Source organism: Camellia sinensis, chromosome 9, assembly GCF_055761805.1.
Source record: "Camellia sinensis isolate YWXY chromosome 9, ASM5576180v1, whole genome shotgun sequence".
NCBI lineage: Eukaryota > Viridiplantae > Streptophyta > Magnoliopsida > Ericales > Theaceae > Camellia > Camellia sinensis.
Genome location: NC_138969.1, coordinates 160,342,516 through 160,365,919, shown reverse-complemented (window position 1 = coordinate 160,365,919; position 23,404 = coordinate 160,342,516). Strand labels below are relative to the sequence as shown.

At 40.5% G+C, this 23,404-nt stretch overlaps 1 protein-coding gene across 1 annotated transcript; it reads left to right on the top strand.

Moving 5' to 3' along the window:
* The first annotated feature begins 11,007 nt into the window (after window positions 1–11,007).
* LOC145799858 (uncharacterized) lies at window positions 11,008–12,156 on the top strand. The gene is made up of 2 exons (XM_082889491.1): window positions 11,008–11,294; window positions 11,361–12,156. Exons 1-2 carry the CDS (start codon window positions 11,008–11,010, stop codon window positions 12,154–12,156), a joined length of 1,083 nt encoding a protein of 360 aa, XP_082745617.1.
* The last annotated feature ends 11,248 nt before the right edge of the window (window positions 12,157–23,404 follow it).

Sequence of the window (23,404 nt, the reverse complement as noted above, 5' to 3'; positions counted from 1 at the left end):
TTAGCTTATTTTTCTAGCTTTTGTTAATTTAATTCTAGCATGTTTTAGGGCTGTTTCAGACCTGTTTTAAGATTGTTTTGAGTGTTTGTCGTGTTTGAACTTTGTTTTGCATGGTTGTAGTGTAATAGTTCTCACAAGTTGGTGTTTTAGGGTCTTAGACACCTCTTGTTTGAGTTGATAGCATCTTTTGGTATTGTTTTTCACTCCATTTCAGCACTATAATCTTTGCAACCTCCCTCTTTGCTTCATTCTTTCATTTGCTTTTGAGGGTTGTTTCAAGCTTGGAATCCTCTAAGCTTGAGATTGAGGTTATGCTTAATAGTTTAATTCTCTTTGAGGGTTCATTACTAATGGCATAATCTCTCTCTTGCCTTACATTATCCCTTGGTTGACACTTCTTTTATCTTAGAGGACACTCACCAATGGACAAATTGATTAAAGAATGATTTGATAACTAAAATATGTAAACAAAATTGGCAAGTAAACGTGGTAAGATAAGCACTTCTTTGTGTTTTAGTTTGAACATAAGGAAAATGGAACATTTCATACTCAAGAGTGATGAAATATGCCATTTTCCTAGGTCTTCATTGCCCTTGATCATGCATGATAAGGTGATGGTCATTTGAGTCTTGTTTGCGCATTTATTGAACTTGTACAAACTTGGTTCTTTAGCTATCATGCATGGAAATTGCTTGATTGATGGTTTGAGAGCTAAATGTATCACTCCTTTGAACTTGTTTGATGATAAGAAGGGTAGCAGTACAAACAAACCTTCAAAAAGTACACTATTTTGCTCTGTTTGCTCTTTGTTGCAACAAGGAAGTCCAAGCCAGTGGTGGCTGACGGCCACCACCAGTAGCTGACTGGCTATCATTGTTGGTCGACCGACTATCAGCAGTGGCCGACCTGCCCCACTGTCAGCCACCAATGAAAATTCAGCAGAGTGTTTCTGAAGCAAGGCAGAGTTGATCTAGAGAAGGAGAAAGTGTAAGTGCTTCTGTGCAACAGAGGCTTGTAGCAGCAAAACAGTGACCTTTCGAGTGAAAAACCGAGCATGCATGCATCCCTCGTTTCCTAAGGCCATTTGGTTAATTTGCTTAGTTAATTAGTTGTAGCTAATTCATGCAAATGTTGTAACTATTCAGCTTAGGTAGTTAATTAGTTAGTTAATTAGTTCACGTTGTGTAATTAATTAATTAGTTAAGTGTGTTGTAATAATTAGTTAAGTACGGTAGCTTAGCTAGTTTCATTCGAACCCTTCTTCGCGAAGGCATAATGTTGTAATAAGTGTGCGTGCGTGTGTGTATGTTTTCCAACCCCACGTCTTTCTCCCTTTTATTTACCCGCTTTTGATGGTTAGATTAGAGACATGTTTCAAATTAGCATACCTTATGCTTGCATCCATTCATTCGTATTGCATGCACTGAGGCTCGGCGCATCATTCAAATTGCATTGTCATTTCAATGCTTCTTTAAATACGTGTTTAATCGCATGTTGTTCAAATTGCTTCATATGCCATATTAATAACCGAGCCTATTTAATTGCATATTGTATATGTTGCATTAGGCATCTTGTATAGTTAGGAATCATGCATATTTTACTAACTCATATCTTTTTAGCTTGGAGTACTAGGCGAGTTTTTATGCTTTAGCATACTTGCATAAGTGTGAATGTTGCCATGATTAGCATGCTTGCCATGAGGCTATATGCTTACTTTCTAAACTGCTTGAATGTCTGTGGATGAAGGCTTGATATTTGAATTGGAACGATTCAACAAATGTGCGTTTCAAGCCCACTTTGTTGAGTGGCAAATCATGTTTTAAGCCCACTATGTTTGGTGGCAAATCCGCAAACTTTAAGCCCACTTGAGGTGACAAATTCAAACCATTTTCTCAAATAAACATGAGTTGAATTGTTCCAAATTGAGCAAGCTAGTCTATACTTGCTTGTGCGCATCACATAGTAATGCTAGTCTAATAACCGGAACAAGAACATATAATGTACCTAAAAATCATATCATGATTAGCAGAGGCCGATCTTTGATCGGGAGAGTGGGGGTGCTCAATTCATGACCTTCCCCTCTCGTACCTAAGTTCCCGAGCCGAGGCAATTTTGGTGATGACGGACACGTGGCCTTTGGTACGAGTCATGGGTTTCCTAAATTTCTCGAAAATAAAATATTAAGGTGGGGACTCTGTATTTGGCAAAGCAGTCCATTTTTGACATTTTTTATCCTAAAATCAATTTTCCAAAAGATTTGCAGGATTTGGACTTTTTGGTATTTATCAAATTCGCATTGCACTTGTGAGATTAGATTCAGAACCGCGGCAGTCTGAACTGTAGGGCTTTCTTTCAAAGCTTTTGAAAGGGGGTGCGAAAAAATCGAGCTACAGCATGTCAACAGCACCTGAAAATGATTTTTCCAAGTAGGATGAGCTAAAGCCTAGTAAAAATAATCTAGCACAATATGTGAATCTTAATAAAGATATAACATGTTCAATGCCCAATGACAAATCTTTTACAACTCTTTTCCAAAACCATGTATTGCCAAACTTATATCTCAATCTATTTTATCTTAGTTCATTAGTTATACCCACTTCTTTTAATCAACCAAACAAATGATACACCCCATAGGTCTCTAACCAATATAATTATCATACAATTACATTTACTTGCCATTTTACGGAAATTTCGTCTGCGGGAATCGACACCCATGTATACGCGCGATTTTCGGGACTTTTTGGACACACAGACTAACTTAGTTTAATGGAGTCCATCCCCTTTCTTCTCCCAAATATGAATGGCAACGGGGCCGGGCCGAGGATCACACTCTCCATCCTTGATCCCCGAAGGCACAAAATTCTCATTCCTCGTCCCTAATCCCTAGCGGGGAACCCATCACCCTCCTTGCCCCTGTCCTCTAACGGGGATCGGGGATCCCAACCCCGAAACATTCCTGTGCAAAAATAACATCCACAACAACAGATCAACAACCACAACCACAACATATACAACAGATGAACAACCAAAAAAAAAAAAAGATACTAATACACACTCACATACACATACATACATACATACACACAGATTTGTGTGGATTGCTCACGGATCCATGTGGATCAACTTAGATTTACGCCGAACCATGGCTGACATTGCCGTATCTTGAGACATTGGCTAGGGTTTCATTATCAGAATTAAAAGAGAAAGAGAAGGGATGGAGAGAGAAAGCAAGATGAAGGAAATGAGGAAAGAAGTGAGAGAGAAGGTACTACGACGGTGCTGCGATGGAGGATGGTAGATGAAGTACTACGGCGGAGCGGCTGTTCTTGAGGTTAACAGAGGAAGTGTTGCGGTGATACTGTGATAGAGGATGACGGAGTGGCGGTTCTTGAGAATGGTGACCTTGGCGACCTTGGTGAAGGTGGAGACGCATTGGATCTGGTCTAGATCGACATGGGCTTAAGATTAGGGTTGAGAAAGAGAGAGAGAGAGAGGGTCTGAGAAAGAGAGAGACGGAAGGGTCTGTCTAAGAGAGAGAGAGAGAGAGAAAGAGAAGGGGGTATATATAATATGAATAGATAGAGGGTATAATAGTAATTTTAATTCGGGAGGAAACAGGGTCGGAGACGGGGACGAGGACGGGGACGAGCCGGGGCTAGGAAACGCATCACCGTCCCTGGTCCGACACTTGTCAAGGATGCATTTTTGAATACTATCCCTAGTCCATCGAGGATATTTTTTGGGAAAAAACCGTTCTAATTGGGGTTGGGAAGTCCGGTCCCCGTCGGGTCAAGTTTAAATTGGCATCCCTATTCCCAAACAAGGAGTACATCCCCTTGCTGCTCCCAAACATCATACATATACAATGTATTTAAATCATAATCATATTCAATAATAATGGCTACAAGATTAGTTTCAATTCGCCTAATCCTCATGCAATTTCTACAACAATCATGGCTATCCTCCATTGATAGCCCAAAACAGATATTTCTAAACAGATATACAATCTTTACAACAGATAGATTACCCAAATTTTCATAGGTGAGAGGTAATACATATTTAACTCCACCATTTATTAAACGTCCATCTAATTTTATATTTCCAATGCCAATTTCATTTATTTATACAAAATAATGTTTTGAGATATTTTAGGGCAAACTTCCCATTTTTCCAACATCCACTCCAAGTACCAAAATCAATCATTTTAACATAGCACAAGCTTATATTTACTCCTATAACCATTTCCAATACATCCATTAAAAAACTCCTCTTTTGATTTTAAACCAAAACCCTAGGTTTGTTCAAAATCACCTCAAATTCCAATATTTTTGACACATCAACAAATAATTAAGTTAAAACTCATAGAAGAGTGTAGAAAGTCCCTACCTTGAAGTTAGAAGTCGAGCAAGCAAGGTGGAAACTTCAAAGATGCTCAAGCATAACTCTATTCGGATAGAAATGTAGCCCTTGAGATGCTCTACTTTTTTAACAAAGGAAGTAGGATAGAGAAACCACTAGATCTAAGTGAAAATTGAGAGAAAGTGAGAGTTTTAGAGAGAAAGGCTCTCAGATCTAGGGTATTAGGAAGAAAAGAGATGAAAAAGTGATGAAAAAGAACGCAACTGCGAACTGATATACGAACAGTCCGCTCGAGCATAAGAGTTAACGCTCGAGCGTTAGACACAATAAGTTATTCCGCTCGAGCGCAAGAAGTGACGCTCGAGTGCAAAATACACACATCCAATAGTTTTGCAGACAATTGACCAACGCTCGAACGCCCACCCGCTCGAGCGTAGATTACAACCTCCCAGTAGTTTTGTAGACCTGCAAAAAACTTAGAGTTTATAAAGTCCGCTCGAGCACAAGAAATGTCGCTCGAGCGGATAAGCAAAATTCTAGACAACAAAGGTTTGAAAACTAAGTAACCAACCTGTTCCAAACACAACTACTATAATCCAATCACCTAATTTAAGGAAGAATAAGGGGGAAAAGACGTGAACAAACATACGAAACTATGAAACCCGAGTCCAGAATACAAAATAGGTCGGGTTTAAACTAGAAACGCTATAATTTTAATCCATTTCTTATATCTATTTATCAAAAAAAAAAAAACAAAAATCCATTTCTTATATCCATTGAAGAAGAACTCAACAGTCTAATAACTTTGTTGATTCATGTCTGAACATTTGAATAAAAATAACAGGACAGACAATATATTTGTATATATCTTACCTCTCTAGGATGTATGATAGTTTTGTACTTCTTCACAAATGGTGAGCATGCCTCTTCATTGAACTGAAAAAATAAGCAATGCAATAGTAAGTAGAACTACAGGTGAATAGTTCGTGAACATAAAAACTAACAATTTCTTATTTTTTTAATTTTTTTTTACAAAATTGGCCTCAGTACTTATGGAATCGATTACAAGTACCACCAAATTAAAAAGTATTCAGATTTTTCCTCATTGATGCAGATCAATTTTGTTCTAAATATGGACTCAATTCATCAGAAAATCCCTAAAAATTAAAAATAAAAATAAAAAAGAACTTAATCTCTTGCAGACCAAAATTTCCAAGGAGCACATAGCAAAATTTGTTCCAAAAATTACAAAAAGCCCTGACAGCACCATTACTATACATCTTATATATAATGCACTTGTGCATATACGCACAGACAAAAAATAAAAATAAAAATTAGATACATATAAAAACATACAACACAAAATCAAGAGAGAGAGAGAGAGAGAGAAAGAAAGAGAGAGGTGTTCCAGCAAGTGGATTTCGGGACCTCTGAACTAAAGAGGCCTCGAATTGAAGAATCTCAGGAGCAGCCTTTTCGATCTGCCATGCCTGCTTCAAGAGCTCCGCATTGGTAGTTGAAATCAATGACTCGTAGTCGGATTTTGGGATTTGTTGATTTTGTCTGATCAACAAGAAAATAAATTAGAGTAATACTTCAATCATACTGAATCAATACCTCTAATTCAACGAAACCTTATTGTTCATGAACTAGAAAATATATGTGTGAGGTGATGTATGGTCGGTAGATATAGAGATTGAGAGAGCGAGAGTTCAAGAGAGATTGAGATCGAAAGAGAGATTCATACCGATGTTCTTCAGACTATGATCAGAGAGAGAGAGAGAGAGAACAATGTCAAGAGTTTAGAGTGAGCTTGGCTAGGGCAAATATAAATCAAAGAAAATAGGAGAAATAAATGGGGAAAATATATATTTTTTGCCACGGATAAACTGACGATGCCAAAAAAATAGACGCAAAAAGTCAATTTTCTAGTAGTGTTTGTTTCTATTTTTTATTCTGAAAGTTGATAGATGTATTTACTTGTCTTTTTTTATTTTATTTATTTAAAAGTGAATTAAAATTGCACAAGCAGATGTATTTGTCTTCATTTTAAATTTTAAATTTTGTCCCATTTTTTAAAAATTTAATGTGATTTAAAAATACATATATAAGCATATCCGTCCCTAATTTTTAATTTAAAATTCCATACCATTTTTAAAAAAACTGAAAGTTCAAAGACAAGTATATCTATCCCCATTTTTTAATTTCAAAATGAATAGATATATTGTCCCATCTTTTAATTTGAAATTTTTTTATTTTTTTTATTTTTAAATTTAAAAGTCTATCCCATTTTGTTTTTCAAATTTTCATATTCAACATGGTTTTTTTTTTTAAAAAGATCTCATAAAGGTGATTATAAATATTGAGAGGGAGATTTGCGCTGGACAAGTACGGCCGAGCTATGGTAACGCAGGTTATAGCGGGTGGCCAAGTCACATCGTTTGCTCGGTTGGAGCATGTCACGACCCAAACCCGGCCCTATGGGTTTAGTACCGTAACCGGCCAGTAATCCGAGATTACCGAAGGCCTGCAGAACAGTAATACAATAAAACAGAGTACAGGGCCTGGCGGAAGCCAATACAGTAATTAAACAATGTCCAATGAGCTGCGACAGTCTGTATGCCAAATAGATTTTCATGCATTCATACATACAAACAGTACAGTCTATACAAAATTCACAATCACACAGTACAGGGACCTAATCCCTTAATAACAGTACGGTAAGCATTCAGCTTATACAAAACAGTAAGACGGTGCAGAAGGGGAAATCTAAAACACCCCTAAGTCTTAACAGTTGGCTCGGAACCTCGCAGTGAGGCACATAGGCTGGCTTGACAAAACTGGAGTCTAACCCACGCTCCTAGCTCCGGTCTGGTGGCTGAGCACCTACATATATATATAAACAGTGAGCTAAAGCCCAGTGAATAACATAATGCGTAAAGAGGTTATAAATGAAATGTCCTTACAGTAATGAAAACAGTCCATTAAATCAGTATTTCAGTCAGAACAGTTATTCAATTATATGTGGTACATCCATTAGCATAGCAGTAAACAGTAGGTCTTAAAGACCGAACAGTAATGATGGCCATCAGTCAGTAAACAGCAGTGGTTCCACGAGGGAACCGACAGAGATCTCTGTAACAGTAACAGTCAGCAACAGTAGTTGCTAAGGATGCCACAATACAGTTCAGAATAGAGGACATACATTCATTCAGTAAACAATAGCAGTTCAGAAAGCAGTACAGTTCAATTGTTCAGAAAATAATCATTTTGAACATATCTTTACACAGTTGTTACTCACAGAGTTCGGGCTACAGTAAGCTAGAGCGTGTCTCCCCAGTCGCCAACCCTACACAGTTAACAGATTGAACACACTAAGCTACGCAGTTGGGAAATATCATAACTTAATCCCTAATTTGCCTTGGTGTGTTCTACATCTATATCCTCAACAAGATGTCTTAAACTAGGCCTAAGAATGCCTAGAATGGGATGAGGATGCAAAGATGTACTTTTAAAACATTTTCAGAAAAATAGAGTCCCGCTCGAGCGCAGGTTTCCCCGCTCGAGCGGTAATGCAACAAAGGTACACGCTCGAGCTTAAACTTTCCCGCTCGAGCGTACTGTAAAAGTACTGGATGGGTGAAATCTCCGCTCGACGCCTGCTCGAGCTTGAGACATGACTCCGCTCGAGCGCCCAATCCTCCGCTCGAGCGGACTGCAAAACAGTGCAGAGAGATGCTGGATGCTCGGATTCCACGCTCGAGCGTAAGTTTCCCCGCTCGAGCGGAAGTGCAAAATCTGGGAATTCCAGATTGCACCTCCAAGCTCAAACTCACCTTCAAATGCATCAAAACCAATCCTCTTGGGCTCATTTTCTGGAAAAAATTTATAAACACATAGAATAACGTGGTTCAAAGCTCAATTTGAGAAATCAAAGCCCAAGGGTGTTTAATTCAAACCCAATTTCAAACCAATTTCAAATCATTTTCAAGAACAATCTTCAAACATGACATGCATGATCTTAAATCATTTTCAAAGCTTTAATGCTGTTTCAAAAGAGCTCAAACCTTCAAAAACAAGATGAACTCATGGAGTATGACCAAAATATGGACATGCATGTGAGGTATGATGAACTACCACCTCAAAACTTCAATATATGTACATGCATGCAACACTTAAGCTTCAATTCAACAACAATGAACCAATTCATGACTTAGTTCTACAATGAAGCATGAATCATGCAAGAACAACTCAAAGACACCATTAAGATGATGAATGATCTACCTTAGGTGTAGAATTAGAAGTGAGGGAGCTCAAATATGCAATCTCCTCAACAATTTCTTCAATTTCCAAACAATTCACAAGCAAAATTGAGATGAAATCAACTCCTCAAGTCTCTCTCTCTCTAAGGTCGGCTAGAACAAGAAGAAATGGCTGATGAAATGTTCTTCAAGTGTGTACATAAGGCTCAAGTGTGTGTATTGAGTGGGCCACTAAGGGTGGCAATTTGGTAATTAAGCCTAACTCTTTAATTAGCTTATTTAATCTAATTTAATCATACCTAATCACTTTTTCAATGAATGTACCATAAAATTACATTAATTATGAGGATCATAAAACACTAACCAATTCCGGATTCGACCGCCGATAGGGCCTTCAATTAGTAGTTTAAACATATAAGCATGAACAGATAATCATACAGTCAAACAGATAGAATGCAATTTAACTAACATATACTCAATCAATTCGGTTTCCAATTTCAGTCAGTCAGTCAGTTCAGTACTATAATCAGTTAAGTTATCAGTCATAATCAGTTCAATTTAACGGTAATCGAAGGTTATCGGTAATCAATCAGTCATTAATTAGTAAACAGTATGAGGGTTGTTACAGAGCAGCTCCACGGGCCGTCGCGCCGGGCCAAGCTAGATCAGTCGACCGGAGCATGGGGTCATGCGTGTTCCCGATTGAGCTATGATTCGGCTAGGCATTCGTGTTCTTGATCGGAACCGTGTCAAGCATAGCCCGGAATGAATTTAGACCGGAGCGAAGGTCGGTGCGCCTCACAGCTAGTCAATCCGGAAGAACCGATTTCTTACAGCTCGGCCGTATTGATCGTAGCTGTGTTTCTTCAAGGGATAGGTCGGTCATGATATCCCGATTAAGTGTGCCACCTGGACCAATGATGTGGTGGAGGGGAAACCCGCTCCAAGCACGCGTCAATACCACTTGACAGTTCTGCATATATTGTTTGGAGGTTTTGGCCTTTACACGCGTATGGTGGTGAGAGGCGAGCACTGCTACCTATCCAGGGAAGGACAACAGAGGTAGTGCGCACATAATCCCTGAAGCTGCATGGCCAGCCTAGAAAAAGGAAGGAAGGGGAACGTTGGAGGTATGCTATCTGAACGACTCTCTCTCTCTCTAAAACAGTATTCTTCTTCCTCAAGTGATCTGACTTGATCGTCGGAGGGTCTATCCGGCAACACACTGCCGGGCAGCTCACCGTTTCTCTGTTTCCAGGTCAGACGTCGTTACGTGAAGCTTGAGTTCTAGGAGTACGGAAAGCAAAGGATATTTCACCCCCGTACAATTGGCGCCGTCTGTGGAAGAGTTTGATACACAAACCTTGCTCTTCAAGCTTTTTCGACCGTTTCCATGGCTAACAACGACGAAACTCCACTGTCCGTCGTCGATGGTGTCACACCAGAATTTGTTCGTCGGAGAAAAGGCCCCCCAAACATTCCAACCATGGTGGGCCTAGAGACCTCTTCGAGAAGTGCGCGAGACAAACGCGCAAGGAGTACTGATCACTCGAAGAGTCCAGAGGGCCATCGTCAGTGGGGGGATTCGTATGCACAACGCCTGGAGCATAAACTCAAAGATCAGGACGCCCCCATTCGCAAGATGGCAGCTGAAATGGAGGTGCTGAAGCGCCAGATCAAGGGGAAGGGTGTTGCTGGAGAGGACAACCTCAGTGAGCACACCCCATCTCCTCGTTCTAGCTGTCGCCGCCAAGGAAGGACGCATTCTCTCTCTATCACCAGGAGCTATGGGGTTGGGGACTCCAACCCACAGGAGGGCAAATCTCTCATTCGCGACAGCACCTACCGTTCCTCGCGCCCATCGTCGACGTCGCGATATTCTTTTTCTGCCCGTTCCAGAGACCTGAGGGATATGTTGGAGGAGAGGGCACGTCGTAAAGAGACTCAGAGATTGCCGGCATTGCAGAGGCTAAGTTCCAAAATCCAGTGTAGTGAGGAAGTGGCAATGCCAGCGCCCAAAATGGTGGCCCCAATGCTTGTGGACAAAGAGCTGGCGAGACTTACAGCTACGCCGCTATCTCCAGAAATCGAGAGTACACCACTCCCTGCCAGATTCCACCAGCCTAAGTTCACCTTGTACGATGGCAAGACGGATCCGTACATGCACGTGAGTCATTATCGGCAAGTAATGGCTGGACACCGGCGCAATGACGCCTTGATATGCCTCATATTCTCGGTAAGCTTGGGAGAACTGGGCCTGAAATAGTTCGAAAAGCTTTCAGAGGGGAGTATCGAGGGGTGGTAGCAATTAGCGGAGGCCTTCGTCACCAGATTCAAAACCAACACTCGAACACCAAAGGAGGTCGACCATCTCCTAGGTGTCAAGATGGAGTCTGAAGGTTCGTTGAAGGCGCATAATGCGAAGTACTGGGAAACTTACAATGAGATCCTCGACTGCCCCACCAATCTGGCGATTACTCAATACAAGCGAGATCTCCTAGTCGGTCATAGACTGCGAGATTCGCTTACAATACACCAGCCTACAACCATGGAATTCTTGATGCAACGGATCAATGAACACATCCGTGTAGAGGATGATGCCGCCTCCGCGACCGAGAAGGCTAATCTGATCACGACGGATAGGAGAGTGGCGGGGAAGGTTCACTCAGTCGGGTAGGAGGACAACCGCCCAAACGACCAGTCAAAAGATCAATGTCGTAACTCAAACCGCAATGATAGAAATAAAGGCCGCAGAAACGATCGAGCTAACGCTTCCCGTGATAAAGAGGAAGACGCCAAGAGGAAATTGAAGGCGCGAACTAGTTTCACCACAGTCTTTAAGATCTCCATTTACCGTATCCTGAGTGAAATCCGAGGTGAGCCCTTCGTCCGCTGGCCGGCAAAGTTGGGGAATGCACAGAGAGGCTTCAACTCAAGGTATCGCTGCACCTTCCATGAGGAAGGGGGCCACCGAACGGAGGATTGCTTACCGCTTAAACAACATTTGGAGGAGCTGGTAGCGACGGGACATTTGGACCAGTACATAAATGGGGGTATAAAAGCCGTCCCACCGGGACAAGCCGAGCCAAACGGCCTGGCTGCCCTAGAGGCAGCGCCCCAAAGAGTAATCAATGTCATCCATGGCATCATTGAACCAGCAAGGGTCTGCGAGCTGAGAAGGATGATTAAGAAAGCCGAGCACATAAGGGAAGTGCTCTTTGTTCAGCCCGCTGTGAAGAAAGGAAAGTCCGAAGAGAAGGATATCGTCACATTTTCCAGGAAAGACTTAGAGAGAATTCAGATGCCCCACAATGACGTCCTAGCAGTGACTCTTCACGTCAAGGACTTTGACATCAAAAGGATCTTGATTGACCAGGGGAGTTCGGTCGAAATCATGTATTACGACACGTTCAAGCAAATGAAGTTGGAGGACAAGGACTTGGCCCCTGCGACGTCTCCTTTGGTTGGCTTTAACTCTCAGCCAGAGTGCCGGTGGGAAAGATCATTTTGCCGGTCAAGGCGGGTTCGGTCATAAAGCAAGTAGAATTCTAGGTGCGCAAGGTGCCATCCACCTACAACTTAATCTTGGGTATGGGCTAGTTGCACGCCATACAAGCCGTAGCACCAACCTACCATCAGGTTCTGCGCTTCCCGGCGCCAACTGGGCAAATAGAAGAGGTTTGAGGAGACCCGGGGATGGCGAAATAGTGTTTCGTTACGGTGAACGGTAGCCGAGCTGCCAAAAGGTTCATTCAAATGATAGAGAGACCAGAGGAAAAGGAGATCTTAGAAGACGTGGGGAGAAAGACCGAAGAGAAATCAGTTGAAGATTTGGTGGAGGTGCGCATAGACAAGAATAACCCCAACAAGTTCTTTCTTTTGGGCTCATCCCTGTCTAACGTCGAGCGACATGAGTACGTTGACTTTTTGATTTCCAAAATGGAAGCCTTCGCGTGGACGCCTTACGATATGCCTGGCATCGACCCTAGCTTCATTTTCCATCAGTTGAATGTCTTCCCTAATGCACGGCCGATCATCCAGAGGACACGCCGCTCGGCCTTGCACCACGCCGAGGTGGTGGTGGAAGAAGTCAAGAACTTATTGGAAGCAGGAGCAATAGAAGAAGTGCAATACCCCCGATAGATATCCAACACGGTGGTGGTTCCAAAAAAGAACGGCAAGTGGCGGGTGTGTGTCGATTATAAAACAGTCAATCGTGCGTGCTCAAAGGATAGCTTCCCTCTCCCACGGATCGACCAGCTGGTGGACTTGACCGCTGGCCATCAGAGGTTCAGCTTCCTAGACGCATATCGCGGCTACCACCAGATAGCCATGTATGAACCAGATCGAGAGATCACTTCATTTACTACACCGAGGGGTCTGTATTGTTACAAAGTCATGCCGTTCAGACTAAAAAATGCCGGGGCAACTTTTCAAAGGATGGTAACCAAGATGTTCACTCTCCTTCTGGGACGCACTATGGAGGCTTACATAGATGATATGGTGGTAAAGAGCAAGGAAAAGTCTCAACACCTCGCCGACCTAGCAGAGATGTTCGCTACACTAAAACATCACAAGCTTCGTTTGAATGTCTCCAAGTGCGCCTTCGGAGTCGGCACTGGAAAGTTTTTGGGTTTTCTGGTCACAAACTGAGGGATTGAAGCCGACCCATCCCAAATCAAGGCAATACAAGAGCTGGAGCGACCAAACTCCACGAAAGACATGCAACATCTCGTCGAGATGGCAGCCGGGCTGAATAGATTTATAAGCCGATCCTCAGATCGTTGCAAGCCCTTCTTCAAAACTTTGAAGGCCAAGTTCTTCTGGGACGACGAATGTGACCGTGTGCTGGCAGATCTAAAAGTGTACTTGTCCTCAGTCCCTATCCTGGTTACACCACAGCGGGCGAAGAACTATATCTCTACTCAGCAGTCTCTCAATATGCGGTGAGCGTGGTTTTGGTCCGTGCTGAAGGCACCCAGCACCTTCCCATCTTTTACGTAAGCAAGACCTTGCTCCCTGTTGAATCGAGATATCTGCCGCTAGAGAAATTAGCCCTGGCCCTGATGATAGCTTCCAGAAAATTGGCACACTATTTTCATGCCCGCACGATAGTGGTGTTGACCGAGTTTCCACTCAAGGTGCTCTTTGAAAAGGCAAACTTTACAGGGAGAATTTTGAAATGGGCTGTAGAATTGGGGCAGTACGACATCAAGTTTTAACCGTGTACCGTGATTAAGGCTCAGGCTCTTGCAGACTTTGTGGCAGAGTTTGCCCCTGGAATGCATCCGGTTTGCCCAGTTGATTTGGCTAGTGCGGATTTGGCACGGCCCATGGTAGAGGTAATAAAGACAAGTGTTGGGTCACAAATGGAAGAAGGACAAATGGCAGCCGAACTAGAAATGCCGGATAACTCATCGAAAGACAAGCCGGTGTCCTCATAACGACCAGACACCCACAGGAAATCGTCGTCGTTGATTTCTTTGTCCGGATTACCTTCAATGAGCTTTGCTCGGCCGTTCCTGACTTTCAGATACCAGCAAAGCCCACCTTTATTTTTGCTAAGGGTATATTGGTGAAATATCTCGGCGAGGCTGAGATTCAGGCCAAGTAATCTATTTAGCTCGGCCACACCGTTTATTATTTGTATGTATTGTTGGAAACTTGGGTCGGGCAAAGCCTGGTCTGCCTCAAAAACTCGTAGATCAGGGGCTGGACTGGGAAGCGTAGTCCTCCTTCCACTATGGACACGACTGTGAAGGGACACTTGTCTAGCTCGCCCCATGGGGTGTCTCCTTTCTTGGCGAGCTCCAGATGGACATCGTCTGGAATGTTGTACTCTCTACGGAACTCAGCAAGGGCCCCGGGAGAACTCACCATGAATCGGTACTTCCCTATCTATCTTGGTTTTATTTATTGAGGTGACTTAGGTCGTATCTCGGTGAGAAATTTTGTGTGTTTGCTTGGACTTTGAGCCTTACCAGAAGTAATGCTGAACGGGCCTGGTCGGTCCTAGTTTGTTCTGCATTGTTAAGAAATCAGTCCAAGGGTTAGCACCGCATAAATTGCACGGCTTCTATGTAGAGTTCCTAGCTCGGTAAAAGGTTTCTGGGGCGTTTGATTGGCCCGACCCCTATCTCGGTTCGACTATCTGGCCGATTTGACCTTCCTAGTTCGATGCTGATTCCCTATGTCCAGCACGGTCGCGACCTCAACGAGAAGCCACAAACTAGTTTTTACTCGGCTGAAGTTCTATCTATGGATCTAAATTATTATTTTTTAGCTCGGTCTTACCCAGATTTTAGGCTGTTCATCCGGAATACGGAGTTAGTGCTTTAAAACTTAGGGAAGCAAGGGGCACAGGAGCCCCATCTGCTTCTCCGATTCCAGTTTTTCCTAGGGTGTACCAATATTGCCCCTAAGAAGGGGCATTGATAGGATTCCAACAGTGCCAGGCAAAAACGTGAAAAACAAGAATGAAGAACACGAAGAACAATGAGAGCAAAACACAAAGAGGGGCAGTGAAACTTACGGATGATGGATGCCTGGGCAAGATCAGCACACCTCGAGCTTGCCTGTTGTTTCTGAAAGATCGAAGGTAGTCGAAAATAGCCTGAGGAATGGCGATGGCGGTTTTGAGAGCTAGGGTTTTGGGCTTGAAAACGAAGATAAACAGTGGGGGCACGAATGACCCCTCGTGTGTGTATAAAAAAGGTGGGAAACCCTAACGGCGGCAGCCGTTTGAATTTTGTGCGTGAGGGAGATAGCTGTGGGGCTGCACGGAGCCAATGGAGCAAAGCCACGTCGCAGCGAAGAGATGGTTCTGTCAGTACGGCTATACGACCGGTGACAAGACTACTGGCACAATTCAAAAGACCGACCAAATACGATAGCTCGGCCATAGCGGTAATCCCAATCACGCTTAGCTCGGATGGGATTAAGGGGCGATTAAGAGGGAGATTTGCACCGAACAAGTACGGCCGAGCTACGGTAACGCGGGTTATAGCGGGTGGCCGAGTCACATCGTTTGCTCGGTTTGGAGCGGCTCTAGAAGCCGTCGCGACGGGCCGAGCTAGATCAGTCGATCGGAGCATGGGGTCATGCGTGTTCCCGACCGAGCTGTGATTTGGCTAGGCATTCGTGTTCCTAATCAGAACCGTGCCAAGCATAGCCCGGAATGAATTTAGACCGGGGTGAAAGCCGGTGCACCTCACGGCCAGTCAATCCGGAAGAACCGACTTCTTACAGTTTGGCCGTATTGATCGTAGTTATGTTTCTTCAAGGGATAGGTCGGTCATGATATCCCGGTTGAGTGTGTCACCTGGACCAATGATATGGTGGAGGGGAAACCCGCTCCAAGCACTCGTCAATACCGCTTGGTAGTTCTGCATATATTGTTTGGAGGTTTTGGCCTTTACATGTGTATGGTGGTGAGAGATGAGCACTGCCACCTGTCCAGAGAAGGACAGCAGAGGTAGTGCGCGCATAATCCCCGAGGCTGCATGGCCAGCCTAGAAAAAGGAAGGAAGGGGAACGTTGAAGGTATGCCATCTGAACGACTCTCTCTCTCTAAAACGGTATTCTTCTTCCTCAAGTGATCTAACTTGATCGTCGGAGATGTGGTTGTCCCAAAAGTTTAGAAATTGGATTTATAACCGAAATGTCCTAAAAAATGTATAGATATATTTGATCATTTTATCAATATAAGGATAGCAATAATAATAATAATAATAATAAATCAATCAACTGTCATTTTCACTTTTAGTAATATCTTTACTTTGAAGTCTTTATATCACATAACTTTCTTTTTGTTAAACACAGGTGTTAAGTCTAAAAGCAAATTGTCAAAATCTTATCATCATCAAGCCATTAAACTTATTTCAATAAATAAATAAAGCCATTAAACTTATATCATTGAGATAATTTATTTATATTAATTGTATATTTTATCTTATATAAATTTGTAGAAAATTTTGTATATAACAATTTAAAAATTAAATAATAAAATCTTGCTTAAAATTGATACTATTAAGTAAATCAGTGATATTATTAAGTGAAAGTAGTGCATTAATAAATTTGTATATAAAATTTATTCCAGCTACCCTTTAACCATCTTCTAATTACTTTCATAACCTCAATGACACTTCAACTGCTGCTTTTGGTTAGCGCTCACCCTCCAGCTACTTTACTACCGATCATCATATTCGACCACCCTCGTTTATTATTTGACACTACCTCTAACTAAATATATTATAGATTTGATAAAATTATATCCAAGTTGATTATGTCACAAAAAAAAATAAGTAAATTAACTATATTATTAAGTGCAATAGTACATTAACAAATTTGCATATAAGATTTTATTCCGGCAACCCTCTAACCACTGTCCAATTTTTTGTAACCTTTGACAATATTTCAATCATTACTTCAAGCCAGCACTCACCTCTAACTATTTTACTACAAGTCATCACATTTGCCCACCTTCTTCTGTTAGCTATATTATTGGGTGAAAGTAGTACATTAACAAATTTGTACATATGACTTAATTTTGGTGACCCTTTAACCACTATTTAGTCACTTCTGTAATCTTTGATGACATTTCAATCATTACTTTCGATTGGCACTTACCTCCAACTACTTCAATATTGGTCATTACATTTGATCACCTTCCTATAGCTATACTAGTAAAGAGTTGTTTGGGGTGTCCTAAATAAGTGCACTTTTTGTCTTTTTAGATTAAAAAGTTGAGGAAAAAAAGATGGTTGTTTGGGATAACTTTTTGACTTTTTACAAAAAATGTGTATTAAAAAATTGTTTAAATTAGTATATAGGAGAAGATTATAGGGAATAGGCTGTACAATAGGATTAATTGAGGGACAGCGTCGGTAGAGTAGAGGCTGGGAGATGATTCTCTGCTTTTCGAGCATTGAATTGGAGGTGCTATTTGGCCTGTAGGGGCCTACCATGGGTCCCGTTTTACTAATCAAAACCGTTTAATATGTAAAACTTGTCGAGTACTATATTCTTGTAAAAAATCACATTGATCGGATATCGATAGTTATCTGATTGGATTAGTTTGTTTTCAACCATTAACTATAATACCATCCATTTTATAAATTTTAACTGATTTGATTATATAGTTACCGATATTTGATCAATGTGATTTTTTACAAGCATATAGCACTTGATGAGTTCTACACATTGACGATTTATATTATTAAAAAGGGACCCGTGATGGGCTCCCACGGGCCGAACAGCACCGTGTTATTTGTACATCTAAATAAGTGCAATTTTTCCCACAAGTCAAGCTTCGCTACTCTGTCGTCAGAGTTGTTTGAAAAGAAAGATTGTGTAAAATTATTTTTTTAATATTTTTTTAGGTGAATAGTGATAACTTTTTAACTTTTTGAGTAACTTTTTGACTTTTTAATTTTTTTTGAGTAGCCAAACCAAGCCTAAGTGAAAGTAGTAAGTTAACAATTTTTTATTATATATATTTATTTAATTTCGGCGACCTTCTATCCATATTCTCGTTACTTTACATTCAACAACATTTCAACCACTATTTCCAGTCAATGCTAACTTTCAACTACTTCAATATCGGTCACCTATTCGACTTACCTCCTCTATTATTCTACACTAACTATGACTAAATATATTATTTCTATATGAGAAATAATAATATTAAGTAAATTAGCTATATTATTAGCTATATTTAATTATGGCGACTTTCTAACTATATTCCAATCAGTTTTGTATTCTCTGACGACATTTCAACCATGACTTTCGATCGACATTCATCTCCAACTATATCACTATCCGTCACCACGTTCAATCGCCTTACCTTATTTCTTGACACTATCTAGGACTAAATATATTATTTTTATATAAACAAAAATCATATAATATTAAGTAAATTAGTTATATTATATTAAGTTAAAGATATACGTTAACAAATTTGTATATAAGATTTAATTATGGTCACCCTCTAACTACCTTCTAGTCACTTTTGTAATCGTTGACAACATTTCAGTCATTACTTTTGCTCGGCACTTACCTCCAACTACATTACTATCGGGCACTACATTGGACTACCCTCCTAGGACAAAATATATTATTTCTATATAAACAAAAAAAAAAAATAAAAATGATAACATTAATTAGTAAATTAGTTTTGTTATTAAGTAAAGAAACACATTAACAATTTTGTATATAACCCTCTAACTACATTCAACTGTCCTACCCTATTACTTGACATAACCTATGCCTAAATATATTATTACTATATAAACAAAAACAAAATAATATTAACTAAATTAGCTATATTATTAAGTTAAAGAAATAAATTAATGAATTTGTATATAAGATTTAACTTTGGCGACCTCTAACTATATTCTAGTCACTTTTGTAATTTCCGATTACATTTTAACCATTACTTTTGATCAATACTTACCTCTAATTACATCATTACCGGTCACCATCGATGGACCGACCTCCCCTATTACTCAACACTACCTAAGACTAAATATATATATTTTTTATAAGCTATTGTGGGGATATATTTTCTGAGTATCAACACGTGGCAAGGTGACGCCGACGTGTCAGCCGAGGTGCCACGTGTCCTGGTCGTGATGCCGAGGTGATCTTGGCAAGGCCGAGGTTATCTCCGAAGATATCGGAATCCGAGATAAGTGGATAAGGGACAAGAGTCCTAGAATGAAAAGGGAACTCAACCTAGATGAGGGACAAGAGTCCTAGAATGAGAGAAGACTTCAGTTTGTATTAAGATAAGACTCTTAGAGAGTTTATCCTAATCTTACTGGGAGTCCAAGATTAGCAGTAATCCTGAGTCCATAGAAGTTAGGCTTCTATTGGGACTAGGTTTATGTTAGCTATAAAAGAGAGGCACCCTCACGGGTTTAAGGTATGCTTTTTAGGCTCAAGCTTGTGAGTTAAATAATTGATTATTTTGAGAGATATACTAACTTGATCGTCGGAGTGCCCCCGGGTGGACGAACCACCGCGGGATTCTTATGTTTTTGTTGCAGGTCAGTCAGGTGTCATCTATTCTGCCGGTGCTCTCCAGTTGATTACTAAGCGGGCAGTGTGGTCAGAAAATCACCCACACAATTTGGCGCCGTTTGTGGGAAAAAAAGAAGAATAGATGGCCAATGACGGACAGAAGGATCAGACTAGAGACAACGCTCTTGCTGGGAATGAGAGATCTATCAACCTTGACGTTGAAGGGGACAATAGCAACACAGAAACTCGCGACCAGAGTCACGGAGTGAAAGACGCCGTCCAGGAAGGTGACGCACCAAAGACACAAATCGAAGCGGATATTACAACGAAGATAACCTCCAGGTATGGAAGGATAGATACCTGCGGAGGAACGAAGACCCTTCCAGAAAGGATGCAAAGACAGGGGGCATGAGCGCTCCCAATGAGATAACATTCAAGTATAGAAAAACTCATCCTAAGTGAGCAGATACCGAATTCCAGATCCTAGATCCCGGATCCGAGAAGACATGATCTCAGCCTAGACAAGTAGGCCCGAAAAGACGGGAGCTCAATCTGAGTGAGCAGATCTTGGATTCCAAATCCTGGGTCCCGGATCTGAGAAGACATGATCTCAGTCTAGACAAGTAGGCCCGAGAAGATGAGAGCTCAACCTAAGTGAGCAGATCCTATATTCCAGATCCCGGATCCTAGAAGACATGATCTCGGCTTAGATGAGTAGGTCCGAGAAGAGAAGAGCTCAACCTGAGTGAGCAGATCCAAGATTCTAGCAGACAAGATCTCGACACTTAAGTCCGAAAAGAGAAGAGCTCAGTGAGCAAATCTCAGATCCCAGAAGATAAAAAAGAAAACACACAAGGTTGGACTGCAGTTAGCCAGGTTGAAGAGCTTTTATAAGGTTCGTAAAGGAGTATGTAGAAGCCATGCAGGGGGCAAAGAGAAGAAGAATATGTTTACCACTTGTTGAAATTTGTAGCAATTTACAAGTTGGTTAAACCGAGATGATGTTTACCACTTGTTGAAATTTATAGTAATTTACAAGTTGGTTAAACCGATATGATATTTACCACTTATTGAAATTTATAGCAATTTACAGGTTGGTTAAACCGAGATGATGTTTACCACTTGTTGAAATTTGTAGCAATTTACAAGTTGGTTAAACCGATATGATGTTTACCACTTGTTGAAATTTGTAGCAATTTACAGGTTGGTTAAACCGAGATGATGTTTACCACTTGTTGAAATTTGTAGCAATTTACAAGTTGGTTAAACCGAGATGATGTTTACCACTTGTTGAAATTGTAGCAATTTACAAGTTGGTTAAACCGATGTGATATTTAACACTTGTTGAAATTCTGTGTGAATTTACAAGTTAAAGTTAAACCGAGATGATGTTTAACACTTATTGAAATTCTATGTGAATTTACAAGTTAAAATTAAACTGAAATCATATTTAACACTTGTTGAAATTCTGTGTGAATTTACAAGTTGAAGTTAAACCGATATGATATTTAACACTTGTTGAAATTCTGTGTGAATTTACAAGTTGAAGTTAAACCGAGATGATATTTAACACTTGTTGAAATTCTATGTGAATTTACAAGATGAAGTTAAACCGATGTGATATTTAACACTTGTTGAAATTTTGTGTGAATTTACAAGTTGGATTTAAACCGAGGTCATGTTTAACACTTGTTGAAATTCTGTGTGAATTTACAAGTTGAAGTTAAACCGATGTGATATTTAACACTTGTTGAAATTCTGTGTGAATTTACAAGTTGAAGTTAAACCGAGATGATATTTAACAGTTGTTGAAATTCTATGTGAATTTACAAGTTGAAGTTAAACCGATGTGATATTTAACACTTGTTGAAATTCTGTGTGAATTTACAAGTTGAAGTTCAACCGAGATGATATTTAACACTTGTTGAAATTTTGTGTAAATTTACAATTGAAGTTAAACCGATGTGATATTTAAACACTTGTTGAAATTCTGTGTGCATTTACAAGTTGAAGTTAAATTGAGGTCGTATCGGAAGAAGATTGGTTTAAACACTTGTTGAAATTCTGTGTGAATTTACAAGTTATAATTAAACCGGGGTTATGATAAAGGAAGATGGTTTAACACTTGTTGAAATTTTGAGAAAAATTTACAAGCTGAAGTTAAGCCGAGGTTATGATAAAGGATGATGGTTAAACACTTGTTGAAATTTTTGAGAAAAATTTACAAGTTAAAGTCAAGTTCAAGCAACACTTGTGAAAATATTTGTTACAATATTTTCAAGTGTTAGGACAAAGCCGAGATGAGCAAGATTAGAAGTTGTGACAGAGGTATTTTACCCGAAGAGATTGCACAGTCAAGGTGTACTTTGAAGACATGCAAATTTTTCTAAGTATAGAATCATACAAGAGCAGAAAAAAGAAGACATATATTCAAAGAAGAAATCAGAGAAATGCATTTAAAGAAGAAAGAAGGCACTTCGGCCTGAATATTGAAAAATAAATTATTCAGACTATAAAAATGGCACGTCGGCCAGATTAAAAGCATACAAAGACAGACAAAGTACAAGGTACAAGGAGTAAAAGAAGGAAACAAAACTACTCGGCATCAATGGCAGGATATAGAAGACAGTTGGGAAGACTTCTCAGCAGCCTTCTCAGCCTCGAGCTCAGCATCGATCTCCCGAAGAGTTTGATCAAGGCTCTTCTCAGCGATTGGCACCTCGGAGTTTGAAGGCAAGGATTAAAAGCAAGAATCTGGAAAAAGACACAGAAAACAGAAACAAGAATGTAATTCTTAATCAAGAATGGTGATGAAGCTATCAAGAAATCAAGACAAAAAGATTGCACAAGTGTGTCAAGCCAAGAACAGTGGCAGAAATCAACAGATGTGTGAACAATGTATATTCAAGAAGATGATTTAGAAACAACGGGTAAAACAGCAATGGTGATTAACAATGAAGCAGAGCTTCTTGGAAAGCAACAAGAAATAAAACCAGGAGGAACAGTGGCTTACCAGAAAGAGGGAAGCTGGAATGAGAATTGCCGAAGTTTGACGACAATGACAGAATGACGTAAGCTTCACCGGAGGAGAGGAACGAAGACAGTTACAGAAGCTTGAAAGTTTGGAACAATGACGGATTTAAGCAAAAGAGCTAGAAAGAGAAAAAGCCAGAGGATTGAATGAAAAAAGAGAAAAATAGTCAAGAAGACGACAAAGTTCAAGAATAAAGCCAAGTGCACAGACACTAAGTAAGTATGTGAAGAACAAGAAAGTAATGACCCAGACACGATGCTAGCAACAGAATGCGGATATGACAAGAACAGTGCCAGGCATTCAAATAATTCAAAACTTGAAGGCAGACGAAAATAGAAGGCAACAGATGGCAAGTAAACAGATTCAGAAAAGTTATGAAAGATTGAGCTTAATAGCAAGTAAAGAGCTTATGAACCTACAAAGTGAAATGAACGTCGATATGAAAATTGCCGGAGTCAAATAAATGACTGGAAATCGGGAACTCACCAGAGAGTTTGAGTGGAGCAGTTGCACAGCTCTTGGAGTTTACGAATTAATGGAACCAGACCCTCGGCTAGGAGGTGCGATTTCAAGCAGCTTGGAAAGCATGAAACTTGATTCTTGACACCAGTGGACAGTAAAGTCCAGGGAACTTTGAGGTCGGCGAGTTTGATCTCGGACAGAGGGGCACAGATGAACGAACAGTGTAGGTTCCATCATCTCAGAATGCCGAGGTAATAGAACCTAG